This window comes from Manacus candei, unplaced genomic scaffold, assembly GCF_025592945.1.
Source record: "Manacus candei isolate 608988 ecotype Guabito, Panama unplaced genomic scaffold, ASM2559294v1 h1tg000081l, whole genome shotgun sequence".
NCBI lineage: Eukaryota > Metazoa > Chordata > Aves > Passeriformes > Pipridae > Manacus > Manacus candei.
Genome location: NW_026138129.1, coordinates 5,892,138 through 5,920,010, shown reverse-complemented (window position 1 = coordinate 5,920,010; position 27,873 = coordinate 5,892,138). Strand labels below are relative to the sequence as shown.

The 27,873-nt window shown below is 36.3% G+C and overlaps 1 protein-coding gene across 3 annotated transcripts in view; it reads left to right on the top strand.

The window, feature by feature from the left end:
• The window catches only part of SHPRH (SNF2 histone linker PHD RING helicase), a 56,442-nt gene extending 28,793 nt beyond the window's left edge, over positions 1 to 27,649 (top strand). For 2 of the 3 annotated variants that reach the window (XM_051811286.1, XM_051811288.1), the window contains 15 exons: positions 654 to 743; positions 2,962 to 3,069; positions 4,099 to 4,241; positions 7,095 to 7,268; positions 7,593 to 7,655; positions 9,915 to 10,140; positions 12,056 to 12,199; positions 13,403 to 13,504; positions 14,327 to 14,398; positions 16,148 to 16,336; positions 19,696 to 19,788; positions 20,337 to 20,423; positions 20,860 to 21,038; positions 23,121 to 23,201; positions 24,389 to 27,649. In XM_051811286.1, coding sequence (XP_051667246.1) covers positions 654 to 743; positions 2,962 to 3,069; positions 4,099 to 4,241; positions 7,095 to 7,268; positions 7,593 to 7,655; positions 9,915 to 10,140; positions 12,056 to 12,199; positions 13,403 to 13,504; positions 14,327 to 14,398; positions 16,148 to 16,336; positions 19,696 to 19,788; positions 20,337 to 20,423; positions 20,860 to 21,038; positions 23,121 to 23,201; positions 24,389 to 24,485 — 1,848 coding nt within the window. In that variant the 3' untranslated portion in view covers positions 24,486 to 27,649. The remainder of the gene's footprint in view (positions 1 to 653; positions 744 to 2,961; positions 3,070 to 4,098; positions 4,242 to 7,094; positions 7,269 to 7,592; positions 7,656 to 9,914; positions 10,141 to 12,055; positions 12,200 to 13,402; positions 13,505 to 14,326; positions 14,399 to 16,147; positions 16,337 to 19,695; positions 19,789 to 20,336; positions 20,424 to 20,859; positions 21,039 to 23,120; positions 23,202 to 24,388) is intronic. The other variant, XM_051811287.1, reaches the window with a different exon arrangement.
• Positions 27,650 to 27,873: the final 224 nt, after the last annotated feature.

The following is a 27,873-nucleotide window of genomic DNA, read 5'->3' as shown; positions in this document are numbered from 1 at the left end:
TAGTGGAGGTTATTAATACGAGTCTGTGGGAGCTGGTAGAGGTCTGTGCAGGTAGAGGTCTGGTTTGGGATACACAGGGTGAACCTAGGGAAGAGGAGCAGAGTTGCCTTGTATTAATGATCAAGTTTATTTTTCCTAAAAATAAACAAAAAAGTCATGTTTTATTCAGTCATCTTTTATTTCAGAATAGTGAAAATATGACAAATGAGGCTCTTGGGATCTGGTATTTTCCTTAAGCTTTATTTTGCTGTAGATGGACTAAATTAATTGTTTCCTTAGAATATTCTAAAAGACATTTACAAAAGAATGTGCTCTGAAATAAATAATTTGTCTTCCATAATAGTCAAGGGCTGTTTTAATTAGTAGGGTGAGTATGGGAGAGTATTTGATGACCTGGTATCAAACTTGCTGCTGATTTACTTTTGAGATGTTGAAAGTCTTTAATTTCTTATTGTTTCCTGTCTGAGCAAAATGAGGAAAAGAATGTTTCTTTTCTTTATAAGGTGCTTCCAGATTAACAGAGAAAAAATAAATCTAATTTTAAATGCATGCTAATTTCTTGCTGTAAGCTTTCATTGCTGTTCAAGCTTTTCCTGTCACAGATGTTGCAATGGATTTTTTTCATGATTGCTCTTGACTTTGTGTATATTTAGAGACTTCATTCTACACATAATTTGATGGAATTGTTGGCAAAGCACCCAGGAATTCCCCCAACTTTGCGTGATAGCCGACTTGCAGAAGAGGTAAGCAGAGTTTGTTTTTATATAAATACATTTTGAAGAGCACATTTTTATTTTTTTGTCCTATTTTCTCTAACTAAGGAAGTAACATTAAATGGCTTTAAAGTTAACTATGTACATTTCCCTTCAACTTGGTAAAATCATGAGTTGTTTAGAGTGTGAGATGAGAGCAGAAATGTCCAGTAAAATACTGCTATTCCAAATGCTTAGTGGCCTCTGTTATGTTGTATGTTTTACAGAGCTTTTAATAATTTTTCTAAAATATTGCTTCTCTGTCCCCACAATGTTCACTTACATTCTTTATCGTTAACATCTGTGTATCATCCTGAATTCTTCTGAGTCCTTTATTTCCTCACACTTTCTTTAGCTTTCCTCATTTTTAAATGCAAATAGTCAGAGTTTTCTCTAGGTGAAGTTTTTTATTAGGCCAGATGAGCAAGTCACTGTGTATCATTTCCTGTGTTCATTAGCCTGTTTGACTATATCCTTAATCTTAACTGGGAAATATCCAGCAAAATACTGGGATTACTCTTCCCGACTGGTTACTTGTAGTGGAAATATGGACCACATTTGGAAAGGAATGTCATTATTGTGGCATTATTTGGGTTGAAAGGGACTTGGGATGTCACTAGCTGAATCTCCCTCTCAGAGTAGGGTCAACATTGATTTCTGACTGGGTATCTCAGGGCTTCATCCAGTTGGGCCATTAAAATCTCCAAGGAAAGAGATATCACAACTTAGCTGAGTAACCTGTTCAGTACTTCATAATTCTCATAGTAGGGAAAAAAATTCACACAGAACATCCCAGTTATCATCATCATGGCTAGGCTTTGCGAATGAAGATTTGGGAATGTTGCTCCGCACAGAATTCTAGCAGAAGTCGACCATTATCGTTGCAGTTTCCAACACCATGCTTGCCTAATCTAATATTCCTTTCCAACACCATGCTTGCCTAATATTCCTTTCCAAACAGCAGTTGTACCTTGTTCACTTACCATGTACTTCAGGTAAATACCTGCCAATCTAGGTAGTTTCCTTCTGGCTGCTGCAAGGCTGTTCTTTAGTACCCTCTAAGCCTCTCTCCTTAAAACTGCACAGGCCCAGTTCTTACAGCCTCTCCTGTTTTGCAGTGGTGATCAGTATCTGTCTTGTTATTTGGATATCTTATGATATTTTATCATTTTTACACAAATCGTAGGTATGGGTAGCATTTTTTTTTTGTTTTAATGAGACTTGTTCTCTTAACTATTTAAAGTTTCTACCCACCTTTATAGAAATAATATAGAAATATCACCTGTTTTTTATTGATCTGTAATTCTAGAAATTTTCAAAATGTCACCTTCTCCTGGCATTGTTATAAAAAAGGGGATTGGAAAATTTGTATTTTTTTTATAAATGTGAAGCAGAGGTGGTTTTTCATAGCTCATTTTTTTTGCCAGTAGCTCATCTAAATTCCCAAGAGTCCTGTCCACTCCAGGCAAACTGGGCTCTGCAACAACAGTATAATTATCTTAATAGTAGCAAACAAAAAGAAGAAAGACTTAAACACACACTAAAATGCACTAAATTAAGGTACTTAGTGAAATCAGTATGAAATTATGAAAGATAAATGTTACTTGTAAGTTGTTTGTTCATCAGTTTTTAAAATATGAAATAAACTGATACTGGTTGCATGGTGGAGGCATTTGTATACTAAGAGGGGTTTTCACTGTCAGAAGTAATTTATACATAATTTCTATGAAAAAATTATATTTGATGCACCTAAAAATAATGAAATTTAAGCCTTTCTTGTTATTTCATGACTAAGTTTTATATGTAGACAAGTTCAATTTTCCTGTTCTCAGATTGTTCTGAGATCTTTTTATTGTTTGCTTATTCAGCACAATACATTTATTGTACAGATAAGTTAGAATAGTGAGTTAAATTCCAGTTCCCTTTCGTAATGCAATGTATTCCTATTGTGTTGTTTGGGCTTGTCCAAAAGTGAAGTTTCATAGTTAGCATCTTTGAACCAATTTGTTTTCTCAAATGGTTTTTGGGCTTACTAATAAATGCTAGATTCTAGAGGAAGAAAAATACTGCCAAATATTACAAATGAAAGTGGGTAGCACATAGGTAGCTAACCATTTTAAAACATTTTGGTAGCTGGGGAGTTTTTACATTTTCCATTATTCCTCCTAAATATGATTTGTCTATAATTTAAGCTCTTATTTCCCTACAGGCAGAACAACTTCGACAACATTATATGAGTAAATCCAATGCAGAAGTTGCAGAAGCCCATCAGGCCTTACAGCCAGTTCTTCAAACCATTCGGGAGCTCCAGAGAAAGGCAGGCACCTCTTAAATATTTTGTCTCTGAATTTTGAGATTTTTAAAAAATACTATTTTCATCTGTATATGCAGAACTCCAGCTGTTTATTATTTCTAACAGTTTTTTGAAGGCCTGTTTGGAATGGGACTTCCCACAGGCTTACTTCACGCTTACCACAGACCCAAAACATACTCTGTGTTCCCCATATAACAAGGCACACAGTACTTGATGAACAGATGACTTAAAACAGAAGTACATGGTGGGGGATGATTCTAGTAAAGTTTAACACCATTCTTGATTTTTAAATTAACTGTGCTTCACCCATAATTTAGGAAAATAAGGTATAGGTTTGGGCCTTGGAACATTTCTGTGGTGTATCAGATGGTATTTCAGTTGCTTTCAAGGGAACTGATTTTTGGCATGCATTTAGTCATGGTGCTTAAGGCTTAATTGTGTTGAGTCAATATGACAGTTCAGATTTCTGAGAAAGGTGCAAACCCTTAATGAATTGATGAACACCTGAATTAAAAGGGTGCTTGTCATTTGCATAATAGTAAATAAATAATAAAGAAATGAGGACAAATAGCAGATGAGGAAGTAAACTTACGCATCTTCTTTCACCTGTTAAAATTATAAGGTTGCTGTTCTTGCTCTGTTAATTTCACAGAGAGCTTTGCTTTGTCTCATTAAATGATCTTTTCATCTCCTTCTGAGAGAGAGAGAGGAGAAGGAAACTTTGAGATCACAATATCTTTATGTGGCTGTTCTCTGTAGATAGTCTCGGTGAATCTAACTCTACTGAAGCATTTTGAAGGTGTAGAAATAGATGAGAATGTAGAAAGTTTCTTAATCATGTGCTTACACTTCAGCAGAAGAGGGGCTATTTTTTAATCATGCTCTTAATCCTCCACTTTCAGGGAATTAACCAATCTGTTTGGCTGTGGCCTAAAGAGCAGTTAGGCCTAAAGAGTCATTACGCCTCTGCTGCAATGATTAAATTGTTTCTTTGTTGAATGTTCAAGGATAAATCTATTCTTTTTCATACAGATACATTCCGGTTCTCCTTGGTGGTTGGATGTCATCCAGACAGCAATACAGTATGCCATTGATGAGGAGCTCGTTCAACGTGTACAAAACGAAATAACCTGCAACTACAAACAGCAGACTAATAAACTCTCCATGGCAGAGAAGTAAGAGAGTAACTAAAATAGGCTAATGAATACAATTAAGTCTGTTCAAGTCTTCTTATCAGTTTGTGCTAACAGTTCCAATTAAATAGCAGCCATTTTTGCTTCAGAACATCTGGACTGCAATTATGTTTCAAAACCAATCCCTGAAAAAGCTGGCTATATAGAAGACTTGGGAAGAAAAGTAGGAGAATTACCATTTTCTCTTAGATGAACATTCTTTGAAATAATTTTCTGTATTGTGAACTATGGTTTTTACAATCTTCTGTAGTCATGCAACTGCTGATCAAGAAAGATTCAAAGTTTATTGCATTTAACCTATAAAAGAAATTGACTTGCGTAAATGGAAAGTAGGCAGACAAGATCAGAAAATCCTTATGTAGCACCATAAGATAACATCACTCTCTTTCTGAGCAAAGAATTTTGGGTTGGTTTCATGTTAGAGACAACTGTACCACTGTTTTTTGGGTTCAATTACAGAACAATGGATTCAGAAGGGACATCTGGAGATCACTAGGCCAACCCCCAACTTATAGGTCCAGGCCTACGCTCATTCAACCCAATCAGGTTGCACAGGGATTTACCCTGTTAAGTTTAGGTTATCTCCAAGAAGGAGATTCAATAGCCTCTATGTGAAGTCTGTTTCTGGTATATGATCCACTTGTTGGAAATAAAGAAACATTAAAATCCTTTTATCTAGTTAATATTTCCTGTGTTGCATCTTGTGTGCAGTCTCTTGTCCTTTCACCAGGTGCCTTTGAGAAATATTTGGCTCAGTCTTCTCCGTACCTTCCAGTGAGATAAATGTAGAAAGCAACAAGTGAGCATTCTGAGTTTAAGGTTGAATAGACCCGTTTCTCCCAGCCTCCTGTCATATGTTCTATGCTGAAGCTCCGTAAGTTTATCACAGAAAAGGGAGACATAGGAAGGACAGTGCTCTCGTAGTTTAACTTCAGGCAATTTTCTCAGATACATGAACTTAGGCTCTTAAATACAGTCTTTCTGAATGATGTTTTTAGTTAAATACATTTTTATTATATTTATTATATATAGATAGATGTATATAAATGCATATACATATGTGTACAAATATCTAGTGTGCTTATAAAATGTGTATGTGTGTATAAGTTTAAATACTTAAGATATGCACATTCAATACATAAAGATGTATCCTCCACTATGATTATTCTGCTGTCATGATCCCCAAAGGTCACAATTTCTTGCCCTTGCTGCAGGTAAACGTACCCTTTACTTTTCAGTACTTAACATAATTCTATTGAATAATCTAAATAAAGATACATATAGCTCTTTTTTTTCAGCACAAGAGGCAATGGGCACGAACTGAAACACAAGATGTTCCCTGTGAACATCAGGAAATGCTCTTTTACTGTGAGGGTGATTGGGTACTGGCAAAGGTAGCCCAGAGAGGTCATGGGGCCTCCATCCTTGGAGATACTCAAAAGCTGTCTGGGCATGGTCCTGGGCAACCAGCTCTAGGTGACCTTACTTGAGGAGAGCAGTTGGACAACACCCAGAGGCCCCTTCCGATCTCAACCAGTCTGTGAGTCTGGATATAAACGTTTCCTGTTTGAGTTTTCATTTGAGAATGATAGCATCACATTCTGGTCAAAATAAATAAGAGGACAGCGTTGTTTGTATGTTCACGCAGAATTTGTATGCATATGCATCTATCTGTATGTTTGCCAGTGTCATACTGATTTTTTTTTTTCCTCAGTTGAAATTAGGTATTTAGAAAGTATCTTCTTAAATTGTTGCTGCTTATAGGTTGTATAACTTTGGAAAAGCTATCTGCAACTCAAATGTTTATTTTATAAAGTAGGGATAAAATTTAATTCCTTTTCAATTTATATTAGGATATGAGATGACATCTTAAAAAACAGTGTCTTATCAAGTGTTACTGGTCAGTGGTGAAAGCAGCAAGTTCTCTAACTGAATATAAGACATGATTAACCCATGGTATAATGTGGGAGATTTTTATAAAGCTGGTATTATTTGGCAACTGATGGTATTAACAGCAGACTCGTGATTGCAATTTACATGTGTTTTCAGGCTACCTTGTTAGGCAGATTTGTCTATGTTACTTAAAAATGCATATTACTTAAGTAGGTCATATTAAATTCCAGGCTTTAGTGGTGGTGTTAAACCTGTGCTTTGATCTCCACACTTTACAAAACAAATGTTTTGGATCAAACTTTCCTTGTGGTCTAGAACTACAGTCTTGTCCATGAATGTCAGACCTTGTAGGAACTGTGCACTTTCAGCAAGAGACCTCTGCTCACAGGAAAAACACAACATGGGAAGTGCTTAACTTGTTTTCATGTTTCCACTCCAAGTGCAAAAGACACCTAGGTTTTAGGAAAATAGTTTCCTGTTATGTCCATTTAATAATTTTAACTTTGAAACCTAACTTGCAGAATGAAGTATATTTTTGTGATGGTTGCATTTGTCTGCTGTGAATTGCACAGGTGCATTGCAAATCATTTTGTTGGCCAACAGACACAAGTAAGACTATGAGTATGTGCAGTTGTTTACCTTTAGTAGATTTGCATTGTGGACCAGAATGTTGCGGGGTTGGTGTTCACTACTAATATTTGGTCCCATCTCTCAAGTCTTGGGAAGAATCTTGCTATTCTACAAATACCATCATCTCTGGGCATACAATGGAGTGATTTCTAACAGCATTACATGCAGTCATAATAAGCATTTGCTTATGATATGAACTTCATATGTTGTCCTAGATTGCTATTTAGCTATTTTTCTTCCACTTTAAAACACTTAATTAAGTTTGGATTTGGTGACTCGGTGTACAGTTGTTTCCCTTTGTCTTTAAATCAGATTCCGTGACTGCAGAGGCCTTCAATACCTGCTCACAACACAGCTGGATGAAGTGAAGAAGTTCCAAAAGATTGTAAGAGAAGCAGTGAAAAACTTAGAAGGGCCTCCTTCTAAGCAGGTTATTGAGGCTGCTACTATCTGCCATTTGCGACCTGTTAGACTTCCACTCAACAAGTATGTCCTGAAAACGGAAACTATACTTTAGAAGTGGATTATTAAATTTTCCTTTATTTCAAGTAACACCTTGAAGTCTTGATTATGTAATCAGGGGCTGTATGCACACAGATATCACAGATCCATTTGTTAGAATCATGACCTTTGGTTTTATTCCTAGAAAATCTTTTCCTGTCAGTTATTTTATTGAGTGTACATATGACAGTTAATTTGTTCTTTTTTAAGGATTTTGTGTGGTTTTGTGTGTTGGAATAGATATATGGTAATTACGTTGGTTTCCAATGAAATTCTGAGTGCATCCATTTTCAATTTTCTGTATTGCAGCTGTGTCTTTTGTAAGGCTGACGAATTGTTCACAGAATATGAGTCGAAGCTCTTTATGCATAGGTAAGTTCATAGCTTTATAAATTTATCACTTAGAAAAGTGACAGTTGGATTGCTTTATGTTTTGTTCTTGAAGTTTTCTGAAATAACTTTATGAACTAATTACAGCAACTTCTTGCTAATGGCCCTGATAAAGGTTTTATTAGGTTTAATTTTCTGTGTAAATGTCATTTGAACAAGCTGTGTACAAGGAAGGGATTTATGCCACTTTCTATCAAGCTGCTGTAATATGACCATACATTTGAAATGAAGTGTTGAAGTGTTCAGAAAGTGTGTGTATAAATAGAAGTATGCTAATTTAATACTGTGGTGGTTTGGGACCACTACAAAAATTCAAAATCCAATTTCCAGGCTTCCCCCACCCCTTCCCAATATTTTATCTCAACACCGAAGAGAAATTTTCAGGCAGACATCTCTATGGGGGAAAGGGGAAGTATATATACATTTATTTTACACAGATAAATACTATACAAGCTAAAAGTAACTATATATATATTATTATACACTTCTATCAGTCCCTTCAAGCCTCTCCCTTTAAATTTAGTCAAGGAAAAGCCCTTAGGCTGATAGGTACCCAGTCTCTCTCTCTCGTGGGAGTGTTCGGGGAACCTGAATGCTCCTCCCACCAACCTCCAGCTGTTTGCTGAAGTCCTTTCTTCCTCCCGAAGTCCAAGAAGATAGCTCTGAGCCCGTCCTCCTTGGTTCCGTGTCAGTCTCTGCTGTGTCATTCTCTCTCTCACTCTCATACCTTAGTTCGTAGGCTGCTGTAGTGTAGTCAGCTTATCAAATGTATGTGTCCTGCAATTTCATTCCTCCTCCGTGTTTTCGGTTGTCCTGCGTTTAAATCACAGCAGGACATCCTCTGGGCCTGCCTCTCATCTGTGTCCAATTTCACCTGGGGTTTTTTCTCCCCCTGGCACCGAGCTGCTTTTGTTATCAGCCCGTCTCTTTTGGCTCAGCTTCAAAATACTAAGCCTCGCATCCACTCCCACTTAACAGTGAGAGGGAAAAAGTTCCTGCTTAGCTTTTGCTACAGGTGTTAGGTCCAGTTACAAACTGTCCCGAGCTCTGCAGTCTGGCTGGAAAGGGGGGGGAAAAGGTGGCCTGGCTTCTCACAAGGAGCTTGCCTCTCTCTCCCTCTTACCTTCAGGTGTTGTGAATCCCTTTCTTCACAACACACACTCACTTCAATGCTGCCTCCAACCCTGGCTTAGGCAGAGTTGTGGGGCTGCAGAGCCCCCCTTCCCCCCCTGGAGGGGGAAGAAGGAGGCCCTGCCACCCCTGGCCTTCTACACCCATATACAGCAGCACACACAGACTGATTGCCAACCACTTCCACCGGTTGTGTATATATGATTTTTCAGCAGGAGCGAACAAGATGAACGGTGATTGGCCCTCCAGGGAAGACTGCCCTGGCATCCAATCACCTCTGGGCCCCCCAGCTTCCAGGGGGTGCAATCTCAAACTGTGACAAATACATATTCTTCTGTGTACAAATATTTATTTGCAGTCCAGTTGCAAGTGGTATAATACCATCCTCATTCAATGTTACAATGAGAAAGGAGATCTCAGACAGGAATGCAGCTGAAAGAAGGGTGACACCAGCACATGATGTGAGAAGTATGCATGGTGGACAGTACTGAGAGGCATACATTACAGTCCTTTGCATGCTTTCTCTTTTACTTTTGTCTCTCATATTCCTCACAATGTCAAAATTGGATTCAAAAGTCTTGAGGTCAATGAGAAAACATTTTGAGAAGTCTTTACTAGTGGGAGCTCTGTTACCTCATGATTGCTGGAATCAGGAAACATCAGTGTGTTTCTAAATCAGCATTATTTGTCAAGGAGGGAAATGGGAAGCTGCAGTGTTCTTAAATAGTGCAATACACAGCAAATTTTGTGTCAGAGTTTAACTGCAGGTCTCGCTTGTATAAAAGTCCGAAATTGATTTTTTTTTTTTCTTAAATGAATATAACATGAATAACTCCTGAAAGATAATTTAGATGCTTAAGCCTTTACAAAAGCTGGGGATGATTTTGAGCTGACAAAAATGGCCTTATGGTGGTTTCGTTGCTGATGCTGAGGTCACTGTTCAAAGCAAGCTTTTGAGGCGTTAGGCAGTCAAACAGCTGTTTATCCTTGTTTGGTTTGCATTATCCTTGATAATCAACTACTAGAAGGCTGAAATAGATGATGAATAAGTAGAAATGAACGTGTAAGTACAAAATGAGTGATAAGTGCTGTACTGGGTTTGTTTTTAAGTGTTAAAGGCCAAATGGCAATATTCGAGGAGATGATAGAAGACCAAGAGGGGCTTGTTGATGACCGTTTGCCCACTACAAGTAGAGGACTGTGGGCAACCAGTGAAACTGAACGTGCCTTGAAAGCTCTTCTCTCCTTTGCCAAAGCTCACCGAATGGATGTTAGGCTAACTGAAGAAGGGAGCGTATTCCTGGAACTCTTTGAAGCATGGAAAAAGGAATATAAGGTACAGTAAATGAGATGGTGACAAAACAGTTGTCATTTAATTTATTATAAACAAGTTGAAGCTGAATATTAACACATCTAAATTGTATGCCTGAAATTAGGCTTTGCCTACACCAAGCTTTTCCACAGTGCTTATTACAGGATTTGATTGAAAATGGTTTATATATTATTTGAGTTTCTAAAAGCTATACTGGCAACTAATCAAATTACTAAGCAATATAATTGCACCTATTAAGACAGTATACAGATATAAATGTGTTCATCTGTTTACTTAAGTCAGAATGTTGCAAGACTCAGCAAATCCAATGTTATTCCATTCTGTAATTCAGTTTATCTTCAGTCTTGTGCTAGCTACACATGTACTTTCACTGTTGCTTTATTTCCTGGATCTTGTTTACTACACAATGTAACTTGAAATAATTACTTTCCTGTTTGGATCAGAGAGAACTACAGAAGTGTTCTGTGCCTTTCTTTATACATCCCTGTGTTTCTGTGTTTCCTTGCTTTGAATACATACTGGTGATGGAGATGGGGGAAGAGCTATTACATACAAGGCTCTCATCCTGTCTCATAGCTTAGGTGTAATCAAACGTTTTCTCTTGAACATTTCTCCTTCTCATTTTCAATTAACACGGACATCAGGTTCAGTAGAACACACTTGGTACACTAGTGCCAGGTTTATTGATTCTTTTGTGCTTTCTTCTGGAATGTTGGCGTTTGGGGTTTTTTTGTTTGTGGATTTTTGTGTGGTCTGACATCAGCGTAAATTCCTGTTCCTTGGCGAGTTTATGCCCATGTGATCTATCTCCCAGGTCTGCTGTTTCATGATTCTAGGAAATCAACAAGTTACCTAACTTGCTTTTTCCTAGGAGGTTTTGAAAAAGCAAAGATGCTTATTACTATCCAAGAATTGAAGCATTTGTTATTCGCTTTAATCTATAGAAGAGCAGGAGAAGATACTCTATGGAGTGATTTATTTTTTGTATCTTAGATTAACAAATGATATTCAGTCTGTCTTTGTTTTTCAACAAACTTGGTTATGGATCACCTACTTCCTCAAATTGGTAGTGCTCATTAGGAGTAAAACTTAATCTGGATCTGCCTTAAAAAATTGCTAGTTTACAGTGTAATACAGTGCAAAAGCTTTATAAACAAAATGATGTCTCAATCAGCATTTAGGTGTCTGGTAGTTAAAGTTATTAAATGCCTAATAGAGTTGTGCTGCTCTCACAAGGTTAGGTCACTTGCTTATGGTACCAAAATGGTGATTGGAGAATAATGACCATTCTCATGACTGTTCCCATGCTTCGTTTTTTGTGTCCTCGGCTTGTAAGAGTTGACAAAAGGAGGAGGATAAGGTAACTAGTTACCAAGGCATTGCTATGTGTTGGAAATTTTCTGCTGCAAGAAAGGACACAGTCCTTTCATGTGCCTTTACATGAGGAAAAAAAAGATGGGACTAATATGCCGATGAGAATAAAATAGTGTCATTATGGTTCCATCTGTAATATACTTGGAAATGCTGATTCAATGGTCTGTACTACTCTAATCTACATTGAGCTACAAGGATGATACTCTGTGAAATAAGCCTTATTTTATTCAGCATTTGTTTAGTCTTGCAAGAGATTTGCTTCTGACTGTTAAGTTCCATTAGTTATTGTAATACTAATAGTTGTAGAAGAAATGAGAGACAGCTATTTATAGTTGTTTATACAAAGAGGTTGGAAAAGACAGCCACCAGGATGATGTCTATACTGTTTGTTTTCCTTCGTGATTTGTTGTTGTGGTGGGTGAATAATGCAAAGGAATATTACCCCCTCCTCCAAAAAATTCTCACATTTTCCATTGTATGGCAAAATCACATAAGAGGAACTCAACTCAGTTCTGCTGTTGATTTGTTTGGGGTTTTCTTACAGTTACTTCATGAATATTGGATGGTACTTAGGGATCATGTGTCTGCTATTGATGAACTGGCAATGGCTACAGAAAGACTGAGAGTGCGTCATCCTGATGAGCCAAAACCAAATCCACCAGTTCTCCACATCATAGAACCACATGAGGTGAAGTACTGGGCAGGAAAGAATGTGTTTTTTCTGAAAGAACCTACCTCCTACAAAAATAAAATCTGTATCTTGATCTATGTATAAGGTCTATAATATATGCCTCTCGTTCAATTTCATAAAGGGTTGGTGGAGTATACAGGTTCTATATCAGTATATGGACCTTTTTGAGCTTGTAACTCTTATTTTGATATATTTTTGTTGGCCTTCTGACAGAGTGGCATTTTTCCAAAAGCCTGCTGATTCCTTATCCATATTGCTACTTTCCACAAGGACCTGTAAAACAGCAGTGAACACCTAGAAGACAAATCTTTTTGTCAGTATTTCAGTATGCTCAGGAATTTCTGAGCTACATCTGAGAGACTTTCTGTTCATGATGATAGAGAAAATGCTGGGTTGATTTAAACTCTTAATTTTTTTTTTTTGCACCAATAGAAATATGTTTTCACTAGAAACATTTTTGTATTTTGTTTCAGTGAGATTGAATGTTAGATAGATGTTCCTTCTTTCTGTAAGGAAAAGATATTTCATCTGTGTGTTGAAACGATTTTTAAAACAGAGGCACTTTGCTTAACAAATATGTAACAAAGTTTTAAGAGTTATGTATGTATATGCAGTCACAAAAGAAACACCCATTGCTTTGGCTTTCACCCTTCAGGTGCCTGCCTCTTCTGCAGTATTAATAACTACTCCACTGTCAGCTGTAATTAATCTAAAAAGAAGTCAGTTTTATGTTTGTGTCTTTGTATAGGTTAAATGAAAAGTGTAAACTTCTGAGAAGTATAAAGAAAATAATTTTTTCTTACACATTGTTTTTGGAATGAGCAGTTGAGTCTAGGATATATATGGCTGTAAGAAGATAGATGATCAATTCAAAAGAAACTTATAAAAATAAGTGCTTTTAATTTGATTTTGTCTCTTTTAAGAAACGATAATGCAAATAAAACGATAAAAAACAATTTTCTGTACTGCCTGGGTCTCAGCCCATTCACAGTGCTGTGTTCATACTGAGTACAGGAAAGGAATAGATAATCATTTTTGCTTGGGGAGAAGCACATCTTAAATTTACACCATGAGCTGTTCTTCTGTCTGTCCCCAGTAAACTATTCAGTTGAATTTCACCAAAAAATTAATTTAAGCCTTATTGTAAAACTTTACTATTTTTTTTCCTTTGTTAATATGTGTTTAATACTGTTTTCATAGGTAGAGCAAAATCGAGTGAAACTTCTGAATGACAAGGCAGTTGCCAAATCACAGCTTCAGAAGAAATTGGGACAACTTCTATATCTCACTAATCTGGAGAAAGTAAGATTAATGATTCCACGGTCTTTACCCAAATGATGTACTCTGTTTACCCAGTGGAAGAAACCTACCATTATTTTTATTTAAAACTTCCATCTTAAAGAAATTGTATTTTCTGTGAAGATTCATTGCATATTGAAATTCAGTGTGTTGTTCATTGTGTTACTGTGTAGTCATAAAATTATTTATTCCATTATATATTTTGGTTATTTACTATTACACACTGAAAAAACTATGAACTCATTGGAGATGCTTAAAATTTTCGTTAAAATTAATGGACCATGTTTAGTAGAGGCTTTATAAAATGATTTAACTTTCTACTTACCTTTTCTATTTTACAAAGAGGTTACCTTCTTAAACAGAACAATCATGTCTGGAGGTTAAATAAGTGTAAAAATAATCAGACAAACCCCATGTATTAAATGTTATTTTAGTCATAGTGTTCAAGTAAGTACAATTATGTTTAAGTAACATAGATTAAGCAAGGATTTAATTGTTTGTACAACATATGAAGGTGATAGAAAATATGAGGAGTTTCTTATTTGAAACTCGTATTTTACTGGGATTTTTCAGAGTTGTTGTAGAGCTGCAGCTGCTATATGAAGGACTGCAAAATGAAAAGTACTCCTTTTACTTACCATCAGTTGCATATTTTTTTAACTTCTCAAGATGTACTTTATTCATTAATATATTTTTAATTTGTTCACACAGTAGGGTTTCTTTTTAAGAACTTCATTATTCATTTTTTCTAGAAGTTTGTTTTAAACATAGAATAACTTCTTATTTGTTGAAACACAAAGTTGATATTTTTCTTCTACTTTATAGTCTCAGGATAAAACTACTGGGGGAGTTAACCCAGAACCGTGTCCAATCTGTGCTCGTCAACTGGGAAGACAGGTAAGATACTTTGTCAGCAGGTTTCAGTTTTAGAACATCTTTACCTACAGCTGAGTCAGCAAATTTTCAGCATCTGATTTAAAATTAACATTATATTGAAACAGGGGAAATAAGCCCTTTCCTGTAATGTACCAACCAGACTCTCCCCCTGACATAATGTCTTGCTCAGATGCAAGCACCACTACTGCCTTTAGCTTTTGACATCAGTGCTTAACTGTTCCAAAAACATGAGTTCCTGATTGTTTTATAACCCTGAAGTTATACTTTTGTCAGAAACATTTGTTTGCCATTTAGAAGCCAATAGATGGAAGAAATAGATAAGCTTTTTGTAGTATACTGTTCTATTTTACTGTAACTGCTCTTATTGACAGTATTTTTTATTTCTAAATAAATGGATATTACCTACTTAAACAGTAGTAAAATCCAATAGATTAAAGACTGGCAATCTGTATTTCTTTCCCCACCACTTACCTGCTGAACTGTGGGAGTTGAAATTTAAGTGGGACTTAATCAACATCATAAAATACAAAACTATAGTTTAAACTTCACTTAACATGCATTAGGTAAAAACATGAAAGGACTCCTGTACAGTCAAACTAAATTGTCTCTTTTTTTTTAGGTAACTATTTTAAGGTGGTTTAGCTTCTGTCCACTTTATAGACATCTGTAAGCATGAACTGGTGTCCTACTATCTTTCCAAAATCCCCTCTGTGCTTTTCTTCCAAGGGTAGTACAGGTTTTTACAGAGAACAGCTGTTTGTCCTGTTCACTGCCATTATGCTTTATCTTGGAGCTGGAGGAGCTCACTGAAAGGGAAAATAGTCTTTTAACTTTCTTTATCTTTTCTTAATAGCGAGACTGCTGCTTTAGATAGTAGCAGCCTTCATCTTGCAAGGAACTTTTAAAATACTTTGTGTCCTGTTTCTGCATGATTAAAAGAACTTTACAAAGCTTAAAAGATGTTCTGCTTGATAATCAGTTGTTTAGTCAATTCCTTTGCTACTTGGTCCAGTGAAATCTGTTTTATTTTTCCTCTTAGAATGGCCTCTCGAGCAGACTAGTACAGTGTGAGATACTATTTCTGGGTGCAAAACCACTGGTCTACAAATTGCTTCTCTGTTACAGAATGTCATAGCTGACAAGTAGATGTTCTAGGCTCACAAAGGAGAACAGCTTCTGCAATGCAATCTGTTGTTTAAAATGCATTCTGTCTAAAAGAGACTAAGCCACTCTGTTCAAAAGATGTTGTATAGGACTTAACAGTAGGGAAAAATTAAAGCACTTTATTTACAACTTACTTAATAAAGACCAGCGTAATATGAATGCCTAGGTAAAGACTTTTACAGGAGGCCAATGCTAACATTTTTGTAATTTTTTAAAAATTGTATAAATATTTAATCTGCATACTTAACCTAGGCATTAAGAATCATCATTCATAGAAATGAAAGACTGTAATGTCTTCACTGAAGTTCAAAACTGAGAAAATGCAAAAAATTAACAATAAATGCAGAAAATTTCTGTGAATCATGAATCTTTCTGTGCTGAAAAACTTGGAAATTCAGGCTTTTTAGCAGCTGGGATGCTAAAAATTCTAAAATTCTTCAATTTTAATCTGATGAATGTCATAAAAATAAAGCAATTTCTCTATGAAAATGTAATTTATCATATATTAGTACACTGGTTTTCTTTTGAATTGATCCAAAACTGATACTATGTTGTGTTGGGTTTTTTTTTTCATTTCCTACATAGTGGGCAGTGCTGACATGTGGACATTGCTTTTGTAATGAGTGTATAGCCATCATCATCCAACAGTACAGTGTTGGCACCCGCCGGAGCTCAATTAAGTGTGCCATCTGCAGGCAGACAACATCCCATAAAGAAATATCGTATGTCTTTACTGCAGAAGCTGCAAATCAGGAGGATGATATTCCTGTAAAGGTGCGTTGTTTCTAGGAGCTGTGTGGTCCAAACTTTCAACAGTGCATATTTGTTTCCTTTTTTTGCATCCTGCACTTAGGCAGACAAGTGTACTGGATAGTTTTATAAATAGGATGTGTCATGACAAAACTTCTAGACACAAGTGTGTAGGAATTCAGTCCTGATTGCACTGTTTTATCTACTTTTCTTGTTAACAGGGGGTTTTTGTTGTGTTAAAGGCAGGGGTGGAGGAAGAGGCAGCATCTCCATGAATCTTTAGCAATACTGACATAGTGCATAGGTACATTTTTGCTTTGCATGAGTATGTTATAGAATCGTGTTAAACAAAAAAACCCCTGTGGTTATTGCAGCTGTGGAAAAAATAGAAGATTCTGGACTAAAATGCAAAGGTAAACACCATATTGGTAATATTTTGATTGAAATGATACTACTGTCTTCAATTAAAATATGATTATAATATGGATATACCAGTCTAATCTGATTAGAGTAGTTAAAAGTAATAACTAGTTGTGCTGACAGAATTCCGTGGTATCTGTGCAAGTTTCTTCAAATCTTGCAGGTTTTCTAGGGTCGCTGGCCTAGAAGACAGTTGCTACCAAATTCACAGTAGTAATTTCAGCCACTCGGGACAAATGGAATTCCATTTTATGAGTAGATGCTTCCTAACTAAAATGATTAGATTTGAAGTAGTTGACAGTATGTAGCACCAGGGGGAGCAAATAGGCTGTATTTTTGAAGTGCTGCTGCTTAGAACTTTACTTCATGCAAGGCTTTTTACATATTATTTCCTCTGAGTTTAGAGATATCACTCTGTTTCTAACAAAATTCCAAATATGTTTCATAAATTACATTAAAAAATAAAATAACTGGAATAACAAAATTTCATAAATAGAACACAGAAGGAACCTGTCATCTGCTGTCCTGCATACAGGGTTGTAATGTTTTCTTGAAGTATTTCTGCATCAAAAACTTTGAAAAAAAGCAAAAATAAAGCAAAAATATGAATTCACATAAGGATCATTCTTAGTTCATGCAAAATTAGAAATTTATGCTGTAGCTTCATGTACTATCAAAACAAGTAGCTTTGTTAAAAATAAAAATTTCTACCTCATATTCCTTTAGGAACAGTTAACAAAGAATAACTTAGTATGGTTTCTATAAAATACCAAGGTTAAGAGCAATAACTTTCAGTATTTATATGAAAAGTGTGTGATTTATTCAGTGTTTGTATTTTAATCTAAGCTTTCTTAATCCCTCCAGTCTCTTCCAGTATTCACTGTCTCTTTCTTTGCATCTTACTGTTTATTGTACCAATACTAACCATCTTAAGTTAATGCCTTAAATGCAAAAGGGCTACTGTAAATGGGAGCATTTTATACTGAGAGATTACTGACATCTCTGCGTGTTTTGGTTCTGTGAAAGTTTCCTGTGTCTGGTCAGTATTACAGTGGATATTGCTAGCCTGTCATCTGAGACCCTTTGTTAGAGGGTAGTTTTGGTTCTAATGTGTGTTGTTCCATAACTCATAACTAATTTCTTTATAAATATTCATCTCGATATTCATCAAAAAGACAGACTGATGGTATAGGGGTAATGAGCGGGATAACTTCTTTTAAGAGAGACTGAAAACTAAGGGCTTATAACAGCAAGGGTACTTTTGTCAGTTTGATCTCTCCATGAAAATTGAGAACAAAATTGAAATTTTTGTGTGTTGTGAACCAAAGCTTTAGTCAACTGTTAGTTCAATAAGTCTAATATAGTTTGTCTAATATAATGTAAGCAAAGGAACAAAGAACTTTGCACACTTAGTTCTCCTGTTTAAAACTAAAGCAAAAAGACTGTGACCACTGATCATAGTGCTGTTCTTTTCTTTGCCATAGTTCCTCTTACTGATCTGGTACAAAGTCACCTGTGTGACACCTGAGTCACAGGAATCTGGAGGGTAGAAAGATGAACAACAGTGGCTAAAGCTACTATCCGTTACAGCAGGGAAAAATAAGACCTGTGATAAGGTCTAAAACCAGTCTCTGAGGAAAAGACAGAGCAGATTAGCCAGAACTGTCATCTGAATCAGAGATGAATGGTATTGGAAAAGCACATAAATGACCCTAGAATTATACAGGAAGTACTCAAAGTTAGTCTCTAACTTTCTCCTGATTATAGGTATTTATGATTGGCAGGCAGCTGCCATAGGGCTGCAAATGTGCCATCCTTTCAGATCATAACACCTGCCGACATTAATTGTCCATCTGACTTTGGAAACAGTGTTGGTGTCTATCAGGTGCAACAGAAATTACATGGAAGAAAGCTGGCTTATTTTTATGTCTGTGACATAGACATTTCTATTATTTCTATGTCTGGAATCCCTATGGAAGACCCTGGGAAATAAAATGGTACTGCTTATTGCAGCCTTTGGTACAACAGTCTGCAGAAAGTCTTTTACATGTATTTCTGGAGCGTTCATTTATCTACCTAATGTGTGAATGATCAAGCAACCCAGCCTTGGTTCCCAGCTTGTGCCTAGACTGCTGACATCCTTTCCAGCCAATTCTGCAAGCAGCGTGACTTCAGTAAATTTGATCTGTCATTGTTGCAAGCCAACATAGTTAATTCAATGTTCAAAAGACAGGTGCAGACAGAAATAAAACAGTATTTGTCCAGCTGAATCTAGCACAGCTTGAAATTACTATGCATGTAGGAACTAGCAAGAAATTATAGGCTAAGGGGAAAGGGAAGAGTACATAAATCAAAGTGGACAAGAAGTAGAATATAGTATTGGAATAATTAAGCACTGAAATACTTCTGAATGCAGAATATGAAGATGTTTTCATTGCAGTGCACAATTCTTCAAAAATTATTTATATTTACACTTTTCTTATTATTTTAAATATAATTAACAAGCTTCATAGTACTGAACGTAAGTTTGGTGTTGCCAGAATGAGAAACAAAAGCAACAGAAAAAACATTTTTTTCATAGTCAGTTTTCAAGAAGTGTGAAGGTAGGGAAATTTAAATGTGCATTTGGAAGATTCTCTAAAGACTGTACCACTAAGTTAAGACGCAGGAGGCCTAATGAGCATGTTTGGTGCAAGCATTGCTTGGGCTGTCTGTTCTGCCTCACACAGCTTCACTGTTCAGCATGCTGCACATGCTGTAATACACTGCTGATCCTATAGGAGTGCATTATAAGGGAGAGATAAAAAGAGTTCAGTGCTACTTAACCTGCCCTTCCTCCTTTAAAGTTTTTAAATTTGAGTAGGATATGTAAGACACCTAATATAACATCATTTAATAAAGCCATGAATATGGAAGTTGTTTACTATCCTACTTTACTAATGCTCTTTTTTCACTTTTCAAAGGGAAGTCACTCCACCAAAGTGGAAGCTGTGGTCCGAACACTGAAGAGAATTCAATTTAAAGATCCAGGGGCTAAATCCTTAGTTTTCTCAACGGTATTAATCATCATTTTCTGTCTTGTCTTTGTGTGTGTGAGTTTAAAGCATTCATAATATTTACAGGAATTAGTTTAGCTACCAAAACATTGAATCACTCTCTACAGCCACTTGATTGTTTTGAGAATTTGTGGGGCAAGTCATGTAACTGGGACATGAACAACGATCATAGTCAGCAGATGTAAAAACTTGTTTCTTTAAAGGGCAAACACTCAGATTTGTATGGGAGTGTTAGAAATTCTAGATATTTTCATATGTAATGTGCAGATGTTTTTGATACATTGTAAAACTGTTTTTATGATGGCTACCAATTTCTTTTATTCAAGCTGATCTTTTTAATTACATGTCTTAGTTTTATGAAAGATTTGGTTCCTAGCACACAAATATTTATTTCTTTTTTTTTAATTGCAAATGCTAGTATTTTGAAAAGGTTTTTAATCTATTCTCTCTTAGGGAAGTTAATTAGTATTTTTTAGTTGTCATTGCTGTTTGTAATGTTGAGTTACTTTTATTGTTGTGTGTTTTTGTTTCGTTTTTTTTTTTTACAGTGGCAAGATGTATTGGATATAATTTCAAAAGCTTTGTATGACAACAACATGATTTTTTCTCAGATCAATGGAATTAGTAAATTTCAGGTACATAAAGGATATTTTTATTTAATTATTTTCAATGGGAAAATCATAGTTCATAGAAGTTAATTTGATCCTTTTACTTCATTGCTTCATTTGAGAAACTAAAAGAGCGGCAAATTTATTTGGCAAAAGCTTGGATCTCTAACTCATTAATTCTAAAAATTATAATCACAAAAAGCCCCAGTTTAAAGCTTTTGAAGCTAAACTGTACATTCACTTTTGAGAAAGAAGCATTGGGCTGTCTGTTAAGGATGAGACACACTGATCAGTGTTGCGAGAAGTTCATGCCTTCCTGATATCTGTTGAGTATCTGTTCCGGGATGAACATTATTTCTCTGGAGCCTGTATTAGCTGCTATAATTTCTAGAAAATATAGTCATATCCTCCACACTCTTCATTGAGGAACTTTTGTCCCACTGCTGTGATGTTTGCCTTTTAGGAAAATCTTTCTGCATTTAAATATGATCCCAACATCAATATTTTGCTGCTGCCTCTTCACACTGGTTCCAATGGACTAAACATCATCGAAGCAACTCACGTTCTGCTTGTGGAACCCATTCTGAATCCAGCACATGAACTACAGGCTATTGGCAGAGTACATCGTATTGGCCAAACAAAGTAAGATTTAAAATTATGTTGAATGGTTTAGATATGGTCCAGAATAGCTCTGCATACTGTAATCAGAATAAATCTAGTTCACCGAACTTCTCAATTTTGGAGATGGGGTTATTCATAGGAACCCTGGTTTTAAAGATAATCATAAAAGGGACAGAAAGATTAAATTAAAAAATGTTTGCTGAAAATTCACTGTGTATTTTAGGGAGTTGTTTTGTGTTGCAGGGGTAAGATGCAGAAACAAATTGCATTTGGGCCATTTAGGAAGAGTGTAAGCTCTTGAGTCTGAAATTCTGAAAAACCTTGTTCAGCTGGTGCCCTGTTTTATGTGTGCCATTGATGCATTAGTTTTTAACTTTGAAGTTCTGCTTGCAAACATGTCCAGAAATATCTTAACTTTGCATGTCCAGGCAACTCATCCTTTATGTCATGAGGGTAAGTTCAGGCATGGCCTGAGTTTCCTTGAGAGGGTCCTTCTAACTGGTCATTCTCAGCTCCAGATTAGGAGCCAAGTAAATTGTTGGGGGTTTTCTGTTTGCTTGTTTTGGGGGGTTGTTTGGTTGGGTTTTTTTCCAAAAAGAACGTTATAGCACACTCACTTTACAACTGATTAGTTTTTTGAATCACAGTTCTGCCCTCATCCCCATCTAGATCTCTTTGAAGATGTTAATGAGTTTGCATATCTCTTGTTTGTTTCAATGTTGTTGATTTTACATGTGTAGTAGTGAAGACTTAACAAAGGTTTTGGAACGTTTGTCCTGAACATATAAGATGTATATGTTTTTCATTAGGTCTCACGTCACTTGAAAAAAAAATTAAAACCTGGAACATCAAGGAGAAAATAGCTGGAGTTAATTCTGGAATAATAATATTCTAGAATAATAGTGGGTTTTGTGTTCTGGAAATAAAGGCAAAGAGAGGACATGAAGAAGCATGTATGTGAAAGAATGTTTATGAACAGGTGGATATTTGTGTGTGTTGGTAAAGATTTTGAATTAACTGTGAGGGCATAGGGAAAATTGATTGCAACAGCCTGGATTGTACTTTTACATGATGCTGGCACAAAAGGTCTGGCAAAAGCCTTGCAATAAAAGCAGCAAGAATATACTGTACTTTTTAAGAATTAAGACTTCAACAAGGCTTATTTGAAAAAGGGCTGTGTTCTAAGTACAGTGAGCATAAGGGAATACTCCTGTATGCAACTATTACCACTTCAGTTGAGTTCTTATTTACTTCTCCTTTTTTGGGGTAGACCTTTGCCTATGAATCCCAAAGTATTCCCCCTGCATTCTTCTGTGAAATGTTGCCTGCCAAAGTTTCAGCTGAAGATATGAAAACTGTCTAAGCACTTTCAAGGGCTCTTGTCTCAAAAAATGTTTATACTGGGGAGCCTGGGATGATTTTTCATTTTTATCTTTGGAACTGACTCTTTTCCATTTCACTTTCTTGTGCTTGGCAGGTTTTTTTTGTTACTGCTTTCTTTCTGAAATTTTATTTCATAAACGGAGTTGTCATTTTGTGTTATCTTTATTGACATTTTTGGTTTTGTTTTACCAGTGTTTACAGTTCCGTGTTTACTGACTACAATTACTGACTTTTAAAAAAAAAATTATAATATTTTGCTGTCTTCAAAAATAATATTGTTAAAACTCTGGAAATCAGCTTTAATAATCCATCACACTGAGCTCTTGTCTCTTGGAACAACTTGTGGCAATGCAGGATGAACATTGTATATCAGCAGGGGGCCAAAGTAATTTCTTTAGGCTCTTGAGGAGGGTTTATTTGTAGTAAGGACACAGAAAGCAGAACTTTGCCCAGTATCTGCATTAGGATTTTAGGTAATACAGCTTATATTCATTTAGTATGTGGTCAGCCAAGTGAGTGTGTGCTCAGGGAGGCACTAAACACCCTGAAATGTCAGTGGAAGTTGTTAATCACCTTTAAGATTTCTTTCATAAAATAGAGGCATTTTTTCAACATTCTTACAAGAATTAGTGTGAGACAAAATATGGTTATGAACTTCATCAATAACAGTATAACTTCTGCTCACTTATGGTCTTGTTTTCTTTTTTTAAACACATTCAGATCTACCATTGTTCACAGGTTCCTGATAAAAGCAACAATAGAAGAGAGAATGCAGACTATGTTGAAAACTGTAGATAGAAGGTATGTGTTGAATTTTTTAAAACATCATTGTTACACTGAAAATGAAAAGGTGATTCTCAACCATACTTTTATTATAGTTAGGCATGCATACCTTTGTATATAAAACTCAGCTGTTCTCCTTCAAATTGCTGTGATTGGCAAAAAAGTTTTAAGACTTGAAAAATTTTAACCTGGTTCCAGTAACTTGAAGCTTGAGGTATTTTAATTCTCTGGAAAGTGTTTTGGTAACCTTTTATCTTATAAAAACCCAATTAATAAATTATGTGTTATGATTCGTCTTTTCACTTTACGTATTTCCGTGAGTATAAAAACATTGCAATTGATGGAGTAATACTAAGCCTGCCACTGGAGCAACGGCATGTGTGGTAAGCTCTAATACAGGACATGGATTCTTCCTTTCATTACATTTAAGTTCTACCAAGTTAGTCCAACGGTGCTCTGTCACATTGGTTGGTTTTGCAGTCTGTGCAGGCACTGCCCAGATGCTAGCTTATAGATCAGGCTGCTGTGTGGACACAGAAGTAGTTTTCACTGTGTTTATCCTTCCAAAATCTATAAGCAATGATGGCCTGGGACTGGACTAAAAAGGGTGTTCTTTATGCAGAAAGTGTAAGAGGTTTGTACCTTTTATATATTTTATATGCATGATAAATCTAGGAGGAGGCCTTAGTTTAGGGAAATTTTGCTGGTTAGAGATTATGAAACTAAAAATGGACGTGCACATCTTTGGTTGTACTTATGAAAGATTTCAGTTTTAGCTTTGGAAGAATGATTTATTCGGTTTCCATATCTGTGAAGTAGCGCTATTTTACATATAAAATTTGGATAAATGTACAGTGGTTGAATGATCCCATGAGAACTAATGTTTTGAAAGTAATATTAAACGTTATGTATGGAAGCTGAAGACAGTCCCTTAAACGTTAAAAGGGCACAGCAGATTATCCCATGTTCTGCTTTTGCTGGGTTTGCAGTGTTTGGTGTTGACTACTGTTAAGGACCATAGATGGACTTTGTATCTTACTTAGAATGTACAAGAGCAGTAGCTGATCAGTGTACATGGTTTTCCTGATGAGTTTCAAAGCTGAGCAGTTATTGACTCTGAGCTGTGTGGTCTGTCTCCAGTGCACACAGCTTGTTACTGACATTGATTCTTTCTCTGATGCCTGCATGCAATTTTTTTCCCACAGTCACACGAGCTCTTCCATGAAGCAGTCAGAAGCTTCAGTGTTGACAGTGGCAGATTTGGCTGACCTTTTTACAGAGGAAACTGAAGAACTTGAGTAAAAACATTGGTTTGTCCTAATGAAATCAGAAAGTACCTGACCTAATAAGCACCAGGATATAATCCACTTGATCTGTCGTTCCTGTAAACATCATCTAACATTTGTTACAGAGTGATTGGAAATTGAAAAGTCTTAATTGTTACTGTTTTATTCTTTGGTGAAGCTCATAGCAGCACACACTTCTGATGGCACTGGAGAAAAGTTGCACTTTGCACATTATACAAAAACATGGATTTTATTCCCAAAGAGCATTTGAGCTGGATGCTAAAACTGAGATCTTGGACCCTTGGTTGAGAGGATTTTTACCATCAGGTTTGATTGGCTAGTAGCTCTGTCTGAGAGCAAAACTATGTGGGTGGTTGGGTGGGAAAGGGAAGCAGAAAAATACAAATCTAATTTTTTTTACTGTACAAAGAGTTGTTAGAAAGAATGACTGTAAATTAATATTCTTCTAGAAAGGGCTTGTTAGATTTAATGCAGAGTTACTAAATGTCTTATTGTTAAAACTTCAAATGACTAATCTTTACTAATAATTTGGATATTTGTATTAGGCTTTTAGATATTCATAAAGACTTGTGACAGTTAAATATTTCATTGTTAATGCTTACTTATTGCAAAAAGATGATAATTAAATTATGCTTTTTGTATATATGTTGGTCTGGTGATCAGTTAAAGACTTGAACTTGCTGTACATGTTTTCACTTGAAGCCGTGACTAATTTAGTGCTCTGTTTAAAAAAAAGGCATTTGTTACAGAATTTTCAAAAAATTAATTGGTTAGGCTGCTGATCACTTTGGAATCATATGGTGTGCTTGTGTGCATTTCCTCACTATGATATTTTTGTCTAGTTCTCCCCCTTAAAGATACAGCAATTTAAATATACAAAGTAGATGAAATTAAGGTAGGCAGTCTAATTCTTAGGTGCCTGGTCTAAGTTGGATAAACAGTGGAGAGACATGGAACTTTGTGAAGCTTCGTCCTGATATGCGAGATCACTCTACGCTGTCTCTGTTAACAGTAGATAGTTTGGAAAACAAATCCAGGCTAACTTTTAGACTGCTAAAAGTAGGCAAGATAAATTTTAAGCCTTTTGACATAGGTTATGAATTCACACTTATATAACATTTGTTTCTGAAGGTGTTACAGAAGCAAGCTCAGTTACACAGTTTATGTTAAACACAAGTTTGTGTTTAGAGAGTGAGCATAAGCAACAGGCTATGTCCCTCAAATTACAATATTTACTGTTTCAGTAGGCAATGTATTTTGTATATTTTAAAAATCTTACTTGAGGTGGAAATTAAAATTAGTCCTGTAAGAAATCTCATTGTAGAATTTTTAATCATGTCAGCTGATTCGTCATAGATTTCTATAGTTATTGAGCTTCTTGAGTTTTGTTTTCAGTCATACAGCATTTGAACTGCACAGTCAGGTATTAAGCCTATCCACGACAGGCAAGTTTTCTGCTTCTGACAACAGAGGTGAATAGAATTTGCAAGAATAATAGTGTATCAAGAAGTGGGTTTTTTGGCATTTATATTCTGTTGGCCTTCTGGACCAATTGGATGCTTTTTTCTAAAGACTATTTGAGTAACTTTACAGACAATGTATCTGTTTCCCATATTTGTAATATGTGCTAGTTGGCTTAGCCCAGAAAGCCAACCACATCCTGGGCTGCATCAAAAGCAACATGTCCAGCAGGTCGAGAGAGGTGATTCTGCCCCTCTGCTCTGCTCCGATGAGACCCCTCCTGGAGTTCTGCATCCAGTTCTGGGACCCCCAGCAGACAAAGGACATGGGCCTGTTGGAACCAGTCCAGAGGAGGGCCACTAAGTTGATTACATGGCTTGAACACCTCTCCTATGAAAGCAGGCTGAAAGAGTTGGGATTGTTCAGCCTGGAGAAGAGAGGTTCTTGGGTAACCCCAGAGCAGCCTTCCAGTACTCAAAGGGGGCCTGCAAAAGAGCTGGAGACAGACTTTTGACAGGGGCATGTAGTGATAGAACAAGGGGGAATGGCTGAAGGAGGACAGGTTTATACTGAATATTAGGAAAAAATTCTTTACTTTGAGGGTGGTCAGGCACTGGAACAGTTTGCTGAAAGAGGTCAAGGACTCCCCATCCTTGGAAGTGTTCAAGACCAGGTTAGATGGGACTTTGGTCTAGTGGAAAGTGTCCCTGCCCATGGCAGTGGGGTGGGACTGCATGATCTTTAAGGTCCCTTCCAAGCTAAACCACACTACAATTCTGTATGTACATTTTGTTTTGTAGGTTATTGATTTTTTTTGCAGATTACAGTTCGCAGCAAGGCAAGTAGAATAGATAGTAGACTTTCTTTAGATGAGATTGATTAAACAGTGTACACAGAAACTGGGACACCTACATCCTTGAATATACTGGGAACTCAAATAACCCTGAGTAACCTGATCCACCTTCGAAGTTGGTCCTGCTATGAGTGGTGTGTTGGACCAGATGACCTCCAGGGATCCCTTCCAGCCTAAATTATTTTACAGTGTACTGGAGATCTTGCTGTACAGACATTCCAGGAACTCTGAGAGCAGCAATATTCCAGTTTCCTCATCGTCTTCAGATAATTTTGATATTGTATGACAATGTGATTGCACAAGAAGCTGCTGTTCACTCTGAGAAATTATATATCTGTGTTAAAATCTGTGGAAGCACATAGTGTTTACATTCATAGCTCCCACTTTAATTAACTACATGTGGGAAGAATAGTTGTCAGTGAACGTGAAGAAAGAGAGGCAAACTGAAAAATATCTGCTTCCCAAGCTCTTCAAGTTTTTGACTTATTTATATAAAGACGATGGTTTCATTGTTTATTTACAAACATGTAGTTTTTGAATTCCTAACCAAAAGCATAGCTTCACATCAAGCACTGTGTGAGTCTTAAGTCCTGGCTTATCTTTTTCTATACTCATATAACAGCATGGAATGCCAGAGATCTGGTTGTAGGTGCTCTCCTGACTGCCCTGGAGCACCAGGACCTAGAGCTCTGGAAGTATTACATTAAAGTGTGTACAACGTCATGTCAAAGCACCTGTTGAAACTGGAAGGTTGAACTGTTGGAGCATATAGCCAGTATCAGCAGTAAAACAGATTCTTCAAGTTTCACATAATGCTAAATAAAGAGACTAAATGCTTTTTGCCATTCTTTCCAACATTTAGTTTCTTTGACAAAGGTTTTTCTACAAGACTTCTTCTGAGACTTCTCATGAGATGAATTCTTTTTTTTTTCTTTCCTGCTAAGGGTGCAGCTTGTACATCTGCAGTGCTTTTCTCTTATCAAACACAGTAAGCTTGATTTCACAGTGCTGTCATGGTTTTGCTGTCTATCAGAACACTCTTTAAAAAGACAGTATCTTAGCTGAGAAC